Below are 15,538 nucleotides of genomic sequence, written 5' to 3' on the forward strand. Positions count from 1 at the left end.
TTTGTCCTCAATTCCTGAACATAAGATGAGGGCTCTTGAAGATATCTGTCCTGGAAATGGGACCGTCATCCCAATGGATGATTTGAAGTGCTAGCACTGTAAAGGATTTGTTTTTTTTTATATTTGTTAACTGGATAAGTGCAGAAGTCCATTGAGCATTCTCAGGCATGACCCAGAATATCATTAAAAAAATATCACAATAAAATTAACAATAGCTGTGAACTAAAACATACACTTGTATGTACACATCACATAGAGTATATATCAACGGATTATAAAAGGCACTTAAGCAGGTACAAGACAGCAGTCATTATACAAATCCCTGGGCATGTACAAGATACTTCAGTATAGTGTAGCTAGTCCTGTACAAGTAAACTTTTTATCAATGCAATATATATACAATTAGGAGAATTTGTTTTCAAGACAATTAATATTTTGACAACTGAACGTGCTGAGGGAGCAACAGATGTAACCACTAGTGTCTAGCGTCTTGGAAGTCTGAGTTTGAGTAAAAAAGTTTAAAGAGAAATTAGCAGATTAAAAATAGGCAGACTTTTAAGCGTCATGTGCTTTCCCATGGGTTTATTAATCACATGCGCATGTTTAGAAGACATAACTAATTAGAGATATTAAGGATTAAAGTTTAGTGGTACTTCAGAGATGTTAATAGTCCATTCAGTGTGAGAATTTGGATGGGAGGTGTAGATTAAGGGTAGATTGGAGAAAGTTAGGATTAGTTGTGAAGATGGGGAGAGATGCGTGGAAAGGAGAATAGGAGAGATAATAGGAACATCAAGAGTAGTATTTAGAGATGTTAGGAGGCTAAATCCTGTGGTAACGGGATAGGTAGTGAGAACTTAGTCAGCACACTTTAAGTTTAGAAGGTAGACCTTGCTCTTTTAAATAATATTAAATAGAGAATTTTTGGAGGGATGAAATTTATTGTATTTAGTATATCCTGAGGTATCAAAGCAAGAGCAGTTACATTCCTGCTGGCTGTGCTTTTTGAGAATGTTTCTAAAGTCTGTATAAGTGGTTGTATACCTTGTTTTTTGAGGAAGTCTATTTGTTAGTTTTTGTTGACCAGGAAAAGTCTGACTGGGCAAGACCCATTTTCAGTGGAGGACCAGAGGAGCAAAGCTCCACATTTAAGTTACACATGATGTACATTTATAATTGCAGAGTAAACTCATCTGTACATGAGCTTAGTTACATACTTTTTAAATATTTTAAATATTTCTTACATGAACATAAGATTTTGACACAAAAAATGAGAGAAATTAACATTAATTAACTAATTATTGAATAGAGAAATAGCATGCAGTAACAATTAATGTTTTTATAGCATGATGACTGCAGGGAAAATAACAAACTGGGATGTTTTTGAGTTTAGTGGTTTACAGACAGAGAATGTAGCTTAAAATGAGAGATATTAAAGGAGAATTTCATTGTGAGCAGGAAGATAAATAGAGAAAGAATTGTAGTTAGTGATGGGGTGTGCACGAAGGAGGAAAATAAGGGTTTAGGAAATAAATGCAGTAGGAGTAGAAGCAATAAACTACAAAAATATTAGGAAGCAAAGTGTCTGTAAGAGTTGGCGAATAGTAATCTGAGTAAAACTAGCCAGGGAAACAGGAAAAATATCCCAAGTGCTGTGCACAGTTTTGTATTTTTAACCATTACTACAATTTAATGGGGTTTGTAGAGAAGGTTTTCATCCTAATTTCTAGAGAGATATTGGATGATTCTAATTTACTGTGGTTAGCAGCTGAGGGCAGTATTCTTTATTAAGGAGTCTGAAACTGAATATGTTTAACAGAAAGGATGCCTTGTACTGGTAGCCAGATTGATTTGTTATAGTTTCATTGCAGGGGCTAAGATGAATAAGCTTTATCATGTTGCTTTTGCAAGATATTTATGTTTTGATGAGATTGTAAAGAGATAATTGCAGAAGAGTATTCTAGTCTAGGAGGAAGAACGTTAACGTTTTTAACTGAATTATTCTGCTCTTCAGTAACTTGAACTGAAGCTAGTGTTGGCTGAATTTTGTTATTTGCTAGTAATTACAGGTGTGGGGGTAGCCACATTCTTTGATTTCCTGTCCTTGCATATTTAAACTGGTGCATGTGAAATAATTCCTGCTTTAAAACTTCAGCTTGGCCAGCTAAGAACTTGGTTATATTCAACTGGACGTATAAGAGAATTTAAGTACCTTTATCTGCTCTTTTTTTAAAAAAATACAGTATTTAATTTGAGTGTTGAAGGAATTTTTAACTGAATTATTCTGCTCTTCAGTAACTTGAACTGAAGCTAGTGTTGGCTGAATTTTGTTATTTGCTAGTAATTACAGGTGTGGGGGTAGCCACATTCTTTGATTTCCTGTCCTTGCATATTTAAACTGGTGCATGTGAAATAATTCCTGCTTTAAAACTTCAGCTTGGCCAGCTAAGAATCTTAGTGGCATTGAAACTGCCCGCCCCTCAGCCTGCCTCTGGGCCCATCTCATTTGCTCACTCAACTGAGTGCAGTGAGATCATATTCTGATTTCAGGCACTCCTACTGTGTACAAAGAGAGCATCTGGGAAATAGAAAAAAAAAAATTAAGCTTATTTCCTGCCTTTCTTGTTAAGTGGTACAGACTATTTGTAGGCTTCTGAGCCCCCAAGCCCTTCTGTGTTTGAGGGAAGCCTTCTAGCTTGTTTTTTTTTTTAACTAGCCAGTTTCCTAGTTTCAGCACTCAAATCTGTTTCTTGATCTCAGCACTTGTTCAGAAAAAAAAAAAAAAAAAAAATTTTCATCTGCTTTTACTGTACTTGTGTTTTTACCTACTTCTTTTTACTTTTGCATCATCTTAAAATACTCAATTGTATTTATTACTGCTTGGTGTAACTCATTCTAAGCCTTTTGGTTTAAACACTTGGGCTTCGGACCAGTTAGTTGTTTTGCACTGAGAGGGTTTGTGGTCTGCACTGTTGTGGCAGAACAGGTAGCTTACATCCTTCTAGGTTGAGAACTGCTGATTGAGGGCTCAGTGTCTGTTATTCTAAAAGTGTATTAATTCTGGTTTAAGCACTTGGGCTTTCAAGCCAGTTATTTTACATTAAGAGTGTTCGTGGTCTGCACTCTTGTGGGAGGAGAGGCTGGACTCTGCCCTTCTGAGCTGGGAATTTCTGGTTAAAGGCTTATAGTGCATGCATATCTGAACTGTTTCTTACTGAAGTTGGTGCGCCTTGTTTGCTGTGGCATAGACTGGATTCGGGCCTGCTGGATCTAGCTTTGTTTGTGTAACTTGAGCACTAATCCAGACATTCTCTAAAGTATTCAATGGTATTTATTACTGCTTGGTTGTAACTTGATTAAAGTGTAGCTGTCATTCAAGTCTTTTGGATTAAGCACTTGGGCTTCAGACCAGTTGTTTTACATTAGGAAGGTTTGTGGTAAGCACTGTGGTGGCAGGACAGGTAGCTTTCATCCTTCTAAGTTGGGAACTGCTGATTGAGAGCCCAGTGTCCAAGTGTATTAGTTCTGGTTTAGGCACTTGGGCTTCAGGCCAGTTATTTTACATTAAGAAGGTTCGTGGTCTGCACTCTTGTGGGAGAAGAGGCTGGACTCTGCCCTTCTGAGCTGGGAATTTCTGGTTAAGGGTTTATAGTGCCTGAATATTTGAACTGTATCTTACTGAAATTGGTTCACCTTGTTTGCTCTAGCATAGACTAGATCCAGGCCTGCTGAATCTAGCTTTGTTTATATGCTTGTTGTTTGTTTGCTTGTTATTTCCCTGGAAGCTAATTCCACCTAAAACGCAACTTCTCAGCGCTTCTGTGGATCACTAGTGATATCTGCATTGCTTACTGTACTTATTTCCTTGTTTCACTTGAAAGAAAGTTACTGTTTGTCGTTTTTGCATTTAGTTACTTGTAACACATTGCACTCAAGTTACCTGGCACTTGCTCACTAAAGCAATTATATAAGTCAGCACTAAAAATTAAAAGCACTACACCCTCACTCCCCACTGGCCCTTGTTTTCAATTAAGGAATTCCCAATATTATTCTAGCATGTCCAAAGGTCAGTTGTCAATCTTCTCTCCGGTCCAGCTGGTGAATCTGGGAATCTTGAGGCAATGTTATAACTGCCTCATGTACACAGACAACCCTCTCCTCCTCCCACATAACACAAATACTTGTGAGAGATGCAGCTATTTAGCCAAACTGGAGGCTGAGCTCTCTCAACTCAGGACTGGCAAGACCAGACAGGAGGAGAAGGCAACTACACACACCACAAAACCAGCCTCACATAATGCTACCACTCCACTGAATCAAACACATAAACACACAAAGACATACTCGGAGGCTCTGAGTAAAAATTTACCTAAACAGCAGAGGCCTCCAAAGCAGACACCCAAACAACTGCTACCTCAAGACACCCCACAAGCAACACATAAACCACAAAAGCAGTGTGCAAAGCAGTCACAGCCCTTAAGGCCAAATACAACACCAAACATACTTGTTATAGGTGACTCCATAGTCAGACACACTGACGTCCCACTCACCAGGCTGAACAAGGAGAGGATCACAGTAAGCTGCCTATCGGGCGCTAGAATCCACCACATAACACAAGCACTCGGGTCACTCCACGGCAAGTACAAATATGACACAGTCATTGTCCATGCTGGTGTGAACGACCTGAGACGTACCTCCCTGGACTACATGAAAAGAGACATAGAGGAGCTCTCTGATTATGTAGCCCAGGCAGGTATGACCCTAACCCTGAGCAGTATCCTTCCTTCACCAAGAATGATGCCACAATATAGAGACAAGATGATCAGCTTTAACAATTGGCTTAATGTCTGGTGTCATTCAAAGGGGATCCAGTGTCTGTCTGCCTGGGATGACATGCTTGACAAGCCACGCTGCTTTGCAAGGGACGGCTTGCACCTGTCACCCCTGGGATTCCGGATATTGGCTAAGGCTCTTGCCACCCCATAGTGCCTTTTTAGGCAAGGCTCAAATTCTAAACCTACCACCCTAGAAAACAAAAATGGGAAGAAACTGAGGGTAATGCTGCTCGATGCCAGAAGTCTAAATCTCAAAATGCACGCACTCGAGGCCCTTCTCAGTATGGAGAACATCAATGTCTGTGCTGTAACTGAAACCTGGTTCAAGGCTCCTGAGAGCACCCGGCACTATTAGGTTTTACCTCATATCATGCGTTCCGGCCCCAAAACCCGGACCACACCACAAAAGGAGGGGGTGTATCCATATTCATAAAGAATACCCACACCTCCAGGTTGGTGGCAACGCACGAAGCTTCGGAAACCATCCAGGTGCAACTAACCATAGGCAAAACTGCTCTACAAATTGTAGCATGCTACAGGCCACCCTCTCAAACTCAGGAACCCCACACAGCCTTCCTGAAGACACTGGAGGGTATAAATGTATCTCCAAACACCATCATATTGGGTGACTTCAACTACCCGAATATAGACTGGGAACATTACTCAAGCCCTAACTTTATAGCCCAACAGTTCCTGGAGTTCATAAATTCAAATGCCATGGAACAGCTAGTCACTGTTCCCACGAGAGGAGAAAATATACTAGATCTCATTGTCACAAACATGGGGACAAAATGCTCCACACCGGAAGTATATCCCTCATTGGTGAGATCTGATCATAAACTAATCTCACTGGAAATCCACATCCCGCCCCCACCCCAAACAAAAAAGACCATAGTGAAGAACTTCTCTAAAGCAAACTTCACACTACTCAAGACTGGTGTGGTATCCTTCAAGGCCCCTGAGCCAGTGGAAACCACAACCCAAGCTGCGGAAGCCCTTACAAATGCCTTCTATGAACACCTCCAGGACTGCATGGATCAGGCAATCCCAAATAAAACCAAGACTCTTTCCACAAAGGGCAAACGTCCAGTCTGGTGGACCCCAGCCATTAACAAACTTTACAATAAGAGGAAAAAGCTATTACATGATAGAACAAAATCCATAAAAGGGAAGTCACCCCTGATCATTATTAGTAAAAAATACGAGCACTCATAAAATCAACTAAGGCCAATTTTGAGAGAAAAATTGCCATGGATTCAAAGGACAATCATAAGGCCTTTTTCAGCTATGTTAGGAACCTGGGTGGAAACTCCCAGATATGCTCAGAATTAGTCCAAAATTATACAAAAATCACTGAACCCACAGACATTGCCAACATACTGGCAGACAGGTTCAGTGCAAACTTCACCCCTCTCCCCTAAAGGAGAGATAACTATCCCAGCCGAGTGTAGCCTCCCGGACATCTCAAATGCGCAGGTGAAAGCTGCTCTCTCTAAAGCTAAAAACACAGCATCAATGGGACCGGATGGTGTCCCCGGCTGTGTGCTACACGAGCTAAATGAGGAATTAAACCCGCACATAAGGCAGCTGTTTAATCTCAGCCTTACCACAGGATACGTGCCCAAGGAGTGGCATACGGCAACTGTTGTCCCACTCCACAAAGGAGGCACCTCTACGGACCCTGGTAATTACCGCCCCATAAGCTTAACAAGTCTAGTCTGCAAAGCTATGGAGAGGATCATAATGGAGCTCATAAACAAAGATATAGGGGACTTGCAGACATTGGACCCGACCCAGTTTGGCTTTGTCAAGGGAAGATCATGCCTTTTGAACTTGGTCGACTTCTTCGAAACAGTCACCAAGGCCATTGATGAGGGAAAGGCAGTCCATACAGCCTACCTTGACCTTGCAAAGGCTTTCGACACAATACCCCACTCAGGTATTGTAGAAAAACTTACCAGCTTAAATGTAAACCCATATGTCACAAGATTGGTTGCAAACTGGCTTAAGGACAGAACCCACAGGGTTAGAGTTGCTGGCACTGTGTCAGACTCCAAGCCGGTCACAAGTGGTGTCCCACAGGGCTCGGTCCTTGGCCCCCTATTGTTTGGCATCTACTTCTCAGAAGTACAGGCCAACATAGGAGGACTTTGGCTGACAAAGTTTGCAGACGACTGCAAACTGGGTGCCATAGTGGAAAGTGCATCAGACACTGATATCCTTCAGAAGGGACTCACGGAAACAGATAGCTGGTGCCAGAGCCATGGCCTGAAGTTAAACGCCAAAAAATGTATAGTCATACCCTTCGGGAAAAACAAGGTAACCCCAAGCTACCATATAGGTGGCAATCCACTAAGCACAGAAGAGGTTATCAGGGACCTGGGGACCCAGGTTGACAGTGGCCTTTCTTTTGACACTCACATTGCTAAAGTGGTTAGAAAGACCTTCTACATTGCCCACCTGATCATGAAGGGATTCACATCCAGATCTAGTGAGGTCATTGTTCCCCTGTACTCTTCACTTATCAGACCAATGATCGAGTACAATGCCCCATTCGGGATGTATCTCACCCGACATCTGCAGCAATTGGAGAGACCCCAAAAGTTCCTCACCAAAAGGATAAAGGGACTCCAAAATCTGTCATATGCTCCCAGATTGAAGAAACTCCAGCTCTATTCAGTCGCATACCGTCTGCTCAGAGGTGACATGTGCCTGACATACAAGGCCATGTCCAACCCGGAATTAATGGACATGCTCCACCTCAAAAAATCCAAATCCACCAAAACCACTAGAGCAAGCGACTTAAACCTTAGCACGGATATAAATAGGACGTGCTAGAGGGATAGATTTATCACTCAGAGACTCCCTATGCTGTGGAATAAAATGCCGGTCCATGTGAGGCAGAGCACCTCGCTGACTCTGTTCAAGAGAAATCTAGACCTGTGGATGGGAGATCGTAGGTTTACCCCGGGAATCATCTCTGTGTCACTGCTGGACAGAGGCACAACAAACTAATGGGCACAGTATTTTTTCATATAAGGGGTGGCGTAAGCCACAAAAATTTGGGCTAGGCTTATAAATGCCTTAGGGCAGATAGCCTAGTATAAACCTATGAACCTATGAACCTATAATTGTAGTGGTTTTTCTGGACTCAGTTGTTAGCAAATAGTATGTCTTATATGTCTTATACTCAGCTTTTAGTTGTTAAAACTTTAAGGGATTACACCTCAAGATAAGGCAGAAAAGGAAAAGTCACCTGTAGTTACTCCTAAATATCTCTGCTTGGTTACGGTGGGGGAGAGTCCCTGTAGTTTGGTAATGACTAAATGATGGGCCTGAGACAATCTCTTAGCTGTGCCTAGTAGCATTGCTGTGGATTTATTTTTGTTTAGACATAGTCCGTTTTGAAGTAGCGAGGTCCAGAGCATAGAGGAATCATTTTGTAGTAATTTAATTCATGAGTTTAATAGCTCTTTCAAGAACTGTGTCATCAGTATAAAGTAGACAGTTAAGGTCTGGTATGTGAAGTAATAAATTATTAAAAATTAGAAGAGCAGTGGGGTCTATACTGAGCCTTAAGGGACTCCTTTAGGACATGGATCTGTGGTAGTTTGTCAACAATCGTAGTAATGCCAAAGCATCTGTTACATGGATAATTATTAAACAAGTGACATACGTCCAGTTAGAAATGGCAGGTCTTTAGTTTTTGAATTCAACAACTATAACTGACACATTCAAAGGCTGCCTTCAGGTCTGTAAAAATGGCTCCAGTTAATTTACCAATCGCCATGAAAAAAAAAAAAAAATATATATATATATATATATATATATATATATATATATATATATATACATATATATATATATATATATATATATATATATCATTGATAAGAGAGAAGATAACAGTCATCACACTATACCTTGATCTAAAGCAGAGTTTTTCTACTTATGAAATGAATTACACACACACACACACACATATATATATATATATATATATATATATAGAGAGAGAGATTGAGAGAGAGAGAGAGAGAGTGTGTGTGTGTGTGTGTGTGTGTGTGTGTGTGTGTGTGTGTGTGTGTGTGTGTGTGTGTGTGTTACAACAATCTGCTGCACATTTGATTGAAAAGTTTTTGTGGGGAGAAGAAGCTTAGAATAGGTAAGTAAGAGTGTGCAGGAAAATCAAAGTTTGAAAAGTTTGTAGCGGTCAGTGTATATGTGCAAGTGTTTGCAGGATAAGTAAGGGGATGCCTTTATTGGTTTTGCATGTTTCGGTTTGTGTGTGTGTTCTGTGTCCTTTTGTCTTGTGTATTTGAACTGTTCAAGAAAGGGTTTTTAGTAATGTGTAGGGTTAGAGGCAGGGGTAGTGTGGTTAACACATATGAGGAAGGGGGAGAGGGCCTGCCCACGTTACTCATGTATGCTAACCCTGCTGGCACTTATGTTCTGTATGTTGTGTTTGCCATTGCCCTTGATTGTTGAACGTTATGCCTGGGTTTTGTTTGAAAAGGTTTCCAGGGATGGTTCTTTTAACTGTTTAACCAGTAAGGACTTGTACCACACACATCACCTTTGATGGGGATTACCGTAGAAGCTTTTATTGTCATGTAGCACTTACTAGCACACTAGTGTAATTTTGTTTACTGTCATTCTTTTCTGACTTTGAAAGGATGCAGTTCTGTCATTTCATACAGATTTCATTCCCAGTCTGAGTGCAGAAGCTATCCTTAGCCAAGTGATGAATTTTAATAAATATTTACAAATTTGAATTTCTGATACAAATGCAGACTACTCATTTTTCACTAGCAAAAGATGGTCCTTACCACAGGGAGTGCACTGCAAATGTTTGCAGTAAGGCTTTCTAACAACTCAAGTTGAAGTTCTATCTGTAGGGCAGAAGATGTTTAGGTAAAATGGATCCTTTAATCATCAGTTAGCTTTTACGGAGTGAATTAAAAAGTCATAGGTTTATTCAGAGTTTCTAACTTTTAGTGCTTCAGTGCAATCCATAATCTTTTCTTGTTGTCCAAAATACTTTTTTAAACCAGGAGCACAGATAGTTTTCATTCAGAGAGAGAATGAGAGAATATAGAACATCACCCATTAAAGACTCCTATTTATATTATTTGCTAAGACTTCAACATGCTAAGTCATTCGTAGTTGCTTTCTAATTTTAAGAGACAAATAGGGACAATGTTGGCAGTGTTAGGAGCTTAATGCGAAGTACTTATAGCTCCTCCATGTTCATTTAAAACCACCTGGACATGGATATAAATTGGATAGCATAGTAAAGTTATTTCTATATTTATTTATTTTATTTATTATTTCTTTACTGGGAAATTCAGACTTAGAACAAAGCCAATTTTCAGCTGAAACGCTCTAGAAGCATGTCTTTGAAACTTTCTATAGCTAAATAATCTCTGTCGTTTGTTTATTGTGGCACAGTTGTTAGCCTTGCAAAGACATAAATGTTTTGTGTTACTATAATTTTTACTTTTGAAAATGTACTACTCATTTATTTGTGAGATAAGTTGCAGTTTTGGTCTTCATTTCATGTATAATTGTTATGGTGGCCACCAACACATTTTCCCCATGTTTGAAGAATCACATGTAACATAGCACATAACAGTCAGCATTCTGAAAGAGTGATACACTTAACAGGCAATACTGATCAAATCATTACCATAGAAATCATCCATGTTTAATATTTGAGTCATAAGTGCTGTGTACTTTAACCAGAACATTAATTACATTTATTGTTTTGCTTTGACAGGCAAACATAGCAAGTCAAAACCCGCACAATCCCAAGATCCTGATGATGCTGTTGCCTTGCTACTTTCTCAGATGAACTTAAATGCAGCATCTGAAAATTGTTCTGTAGACTATTCTTGCGCCATAGATTACTGCTGTGAAACCGTATCTCTTCAACTAAGTGCCTTGAAATCTTCTGCTGTTCAGCCTAGGCCGGCTTCTTCCTGTAAAGATAAACCCTTTCAGGACAATACTGACAAGTATTGCAACAAGCCTGAGCTAAGTACTTCTGACTACTACTCTGCCTCATCACAGGATCAGGATTTCCTTAGCGAGACGTCTCCCAATGTCTCTGCAATTGTTTCAGAGCTGAATTTGAGTGCCATTGATTGGGAATCAACATCCTTCAGTACACCATTGTCCACATCTTCTCAAAATAGTGTTACTTCAGAGAGAAGTCTAACTGAAGTCCTACATCCTAAGAACAGCCAGCCGCAGCAAGTGGTGTCTAATACAATAGGATGTACTTCAACAGTCAGTAGCAAGCTGGCATCTCTGTCTAGTCAACCTCACTATAATGAAGATTGTTATGACTACCATTTGCTGCCATCAGCCAAAACACTACCTTTAAAAGAGCAACTTTTGTGGAAGAATTCATCAGAGTTACGTTCGCAGAATCAAATCGACCTATCTGATACTGATTATTCAGACAGGACAGAACTTTTTTGTGTGGCAGAAAAAGGAGACGGGAAATCAAGTACTAAATCGCAGAGTTCACCTGCTAAACAAACGTGCAGCATTAAACTGATTCCATCTAATAGTCAGAAAGTTCAAGACACTGCACCAGAATGTGCCTGCCTAAAAAGTGTTTTCTCAGACCTGAATCAAAAATGCCCCCCTCCTAAAGTTAAATTTGGTTCCACACAAAAAGATTATTTTTCAGAAAGAATGGCAGACCCAGCTGCAGTTATCAGTAAGTTGAGGATGTTAAAAGAAAAACATTCCAACACATTGGATGTTAATTTAGAATTAGTTTGCAAACAGCCTAAGGCCATTATTCATGACTATAATGAAAAACAAGTAAAAAATGAAAGTAAAGCTGTTATTAAAAGGAGTGTTTGTTACAAATGTGACCCTTTTAGTGATGACAGTGACACAGAAAACATCTGTCATGTAATGCAAGAGCAGCTTAACAAAAAAATTAAACAAAAAGGTACTTCACTTTTCAGTGATAAATCCTGCCCTGCTAATGCAAAAACTGACCAGCGTGCATTGAAACATCTTCATAAAATTGAAGATTCTGAAAAAATAATTAATACATACTCTGAATTCAAAAATGATTGCTTAACTGTGAAACTGGCAGATCTGTCTGAGAAAAATAGAACAGGAAGTAGTGAAAATAATCATGTTCAGACCTTTAATTTCAGAAGTGAAGGTCTTCCATCCTCTTATTTCCAGAATAATTTAAAGGTGCTGCAAAGTGACACAGATGATTCTGATGCTCCAGATAGTCCTTTACCTCTCTCTGAAAGGTTGAAGCTAAAATTCCAGCATTAGTAGTGATTACTGCTTAAGACAAATAACTTAACTCTTGATGGGTGGAATGCTGTACATTACTTCTCATACAGGTTTTGATGATAGTGAAGTTTGTAAATCAGATGCATTTAATTACAAACTTCTCTTACATGGATTATGGGGTAGTTGCTAAAGTTATTATTGTACAGAAATAACTACAATGTACGCTGCTGTATTAGGCCAAATAAAAGTGAACAGTATTAGTAATCACTATGGGAACCTCTGACTCCTGAGCACATCTTTCATGAAAAAATAAACAGAGACAGCGAGAGTCCTGTATGAATGGGCATAAGCCCACCCCCTTCCTCTGGGGCAAAAAAAACTTTTTTTATTCCTTATGGGCACCTTCCATTTTCTAACAGTATAGTGTTTGAAAAGAAAGTAAAACAGGTAACTGTACACTATGCAGGTGACAAATACTACAGTTTGTTTTAATATCTGTATGTATTTTTATCACATAGAAGGACATATTCTGCAAACAGTAAATAACCATGGCATGGTGACATGGGGCTTTGTCACTTGGGAGTTAAACTGTCTTGCCTTGTATTTCCCAGTTTCCATTTCACATATCTGAAACTGTTACACAATGTCTAAAGAATAAACTTGGTGAACATTGGTCTCCCTTTTTATATGTGTATTTAGATGCATAAGTGATTCTTCAGTGCAAAGGTACAGTCCTCTGTAGATAAGGTGCATTTCATTACATCACGTTTTCCAAAAAGCAGCATATCAAATGTAAGTTCTCACTGCTGAAGCTGATACCAAACTGACTTTAGTCCCATAATATTGCAGGATATATAAAACATTGTGTTTGGATTTTTTAAATGCTGTTTTATTCTAGTACAGCTAGATTTGGCAGATTTGGTGCTTTAATTATCTGTGCTTACTATATTATAATAAAGTTTGCAGGGGGTGCTATCAAGGTTGTTTGCACATATACCAGATGCTAATTTTTCTGATTGTTCTTACCTAGGAGGAGCAGAAGCAAATGAAGAAGCACTGACAGAGATTCACATTATGATGGCCTTCATTGTGATTCAGTTAAAATCTGTTTGTGTCTCAGAAATGTAGAACATGAGCTGTTTTGCAGACCTGACTTTGCTTTAATGGCCGCATTTTAAGATGTCTCAAACCCTTCATTGATACCATGGCTAATTTTCATGGTTGTTCAGATGTCAGTCATAATTAATCATTTACAAAATTTCTCATTTTCTGTCACCCTGCCCTTAAAACTCACTGATGTTCTTCGTGTTTCACTGTTGCAGTCATTACATTTGGGTAATCTGCTGGCAGGTTGCCCTCAGTCGGCCTGATTAACAAAGTCTTGGGTCCTGCGTTGGTTGCTGTCCCTTCTTCCATGACGTCAGGTCGTCAGGGGTATAAAACATGCAGCCAACGCCATTACATCAGTCTTTCTTGCAGCGCGGTGCCCGAAGCAGAAGCAGTTCGCAAGTGCCGGTCGACCGACTCCTGAAATTTTCGTTTTCGAGTTTCAGAACCAAAGTCTTCAACTAAAAGCTAAGTACCCCCGTTGGGGAAACTTTTTCTTGCTCCTTACCAATGTCAGTAAAAGTTAATAATTGTATTACTTGTGGGAAGCAAATACCTCATAAGGATTTTCATTTGTACTGTATTCCTTGCCTAGGCCCTGACCACAATGTACCTTGCTGTCGGTTTTGTGCTAATTTAATCAACGCATTATTAAACGTCGGTATATTTTTGCTTCCAAATTTTTTGGCTCATGCTTTAATTATCTAGAAATGTTGTCAGTTAGCAATCTGACTACCGGAATACCTAAAAAACGCAAAGAAAAAGACAGAGACAGGCCGTCGAGGTCCAAAACTGATGATGCTTCTCCTAAGCCAGTCGCCGGTTAGCCGGTACTTAGTGAGGCACTTTCGCAGCCCCTGATACCCGCTACTTCTGATTTGCAGGCCTCTACTGAGACCCATTCAGAGTCCGGTATGCCACGAGAGGCTTCAATTATGGAACCCGCGGATGTCTCTACCTTAGATGGGTCTGGAGCAGCTGTGCAGGCACCGGCTTCTGAGGGTGCTTTCAGGCCTACAGATTTGTATATTAGATCGATGCCATCTTCAAAACTAAGGTCAAAATCTAAATCTATGTCTAAAAAACCGACGCCTGGGCCACATGTGCAGGCCCCTATGCCTAAAAAACAAATGATCAAAATGGCTGAAGATTTAATTACTCTGATCAGGGGTAGCCAACCCCCCCCCCCCCCTCTAAGAGGTCTAGGCAAGACACTGATTATGAATCTTTTGAACACGATTCTATTTCTTCCGACTATTCTAATGAACAGGATTTGTCTATACCTACTTATGAGGACTCTGATGCAGAAGATTCCATTCCTTCTGCTTCTCCCCCTGAGGATTTTTCTTTTGGGGAAACTTTACATACCTTAAGAGAACATTTCTACTGGGAAAGTCAGGACTTCTCTGAATCTAAAAAGAGACTTAGGGATTTTCTTCTTCTTCCTCAGCATAGGCCTTTGGCTATACCTCCTGTTCTAGACATAGTTGATGATGTTTTTTTCAGAATCTAGTATGGCTCCTGATTCTCTGCCTCCGGCTCTTTGTAAGCCAGACAGATACTACAGGGTTCCTGACCCCCACAAATTCCTTTTCAAAAATCCTATTGCAGATCCTGGAACCACTTCTCAGGGTACCAAGGGCATTAAGGCCTCTACTGCTAAAAATCCTACCCCTTCTGATAGAGATTCCAGGGCGCTGGATAGATGGAGTAAGAAGGTTTACACTTCTGCAACCTTGGCATTCAGGGCTTTAAACTGTCAATTTCATATGCTTAAATATCAACAGCATATCATGGGACTGCTTAAACAGAAAATTATGTTAATTTCTGACTGTGTGGAAAATATAGATTTACAGGATTTATTGCATTCAGCTGAACAAGTTGGAAAGCTTACTTTGCAATGTGGTTTTGATTCTTTGGAGACCTCTTGCAGGGCTGCTGTAACTGGGTCTGTGCTTAAAAGGCATGCTTGGCTCAAAGAGCAAACTCTGCCTGATCATGTTAAAGCAAAATTGTTGGATGCTCCTTTACAACAGGATTGTCTCTTTGGTAATAGGGATGAAGAACTTTTAAAAAAGATGGAAGATAAAGTTAAATCTATGCAAACTGTGAAAGATTTCATACAAGTGCAATCTCCAAGATTTAATAGGCACTGGCCTACTAAGAACTGGTCCTTTCCAGTTCCTTGGAGAGCCATGCAAGTCAAACCCAGACATTCTAAAGGCTCCAGGTTTCTGTCACAAGGGACTTTTAGAACAAAACAATGGGGTGCCTCCTCCTCCAAATCTGAAAACAAGGCACCTCCCTATGGTAAACAGTCT

The 15,538-nt window shown here is 39.9% G+C and overlaps 1 protein-coding gene across 2 annotated transcripts in view; it reads left to right on the plus strand.

The window, feature by feature from the left end:
• GEN1 (GEN1 Holliday junction 5' flap endonuclease) overlaps positions 1-12,783 on the plus strand; it is a 911,226-nt gene extending 898,443 nt beyond the window's left edge. For both annotated transcript variants that reach the window (XM_044064875.1, XM_044064884.1), the window contains exon 14: positions 10,615-12,783. In XM_044064875.1, coding sequence (XP_043920810.1) covers positions 10,615-12,149 — 1,535 coding nt within the window. In that variant the 3' untranslated portion in view covers positions 12,150-12,783. The remainder of the gene's footprint in view (positions 1-10,614) is intronic.
• The last annotated feature ends 2,755 nt before the right edge of the window (positions 12,784-15,538 follow it).

This window comes from Protopterus annectens, chromosome 1.part0 (genome assembly GCF_019279795.1).
Source record: "Protopterus annectens isolate FY-2018-M chromosome 1.part0, PAN1.0, whole genome shotgun sequence".
Lineage (NCBI taxonomy): Eukaryota > Metazoa > Chordata > Ceratodontiformes > Protopteridae > Protopterus > Protopterus annectens.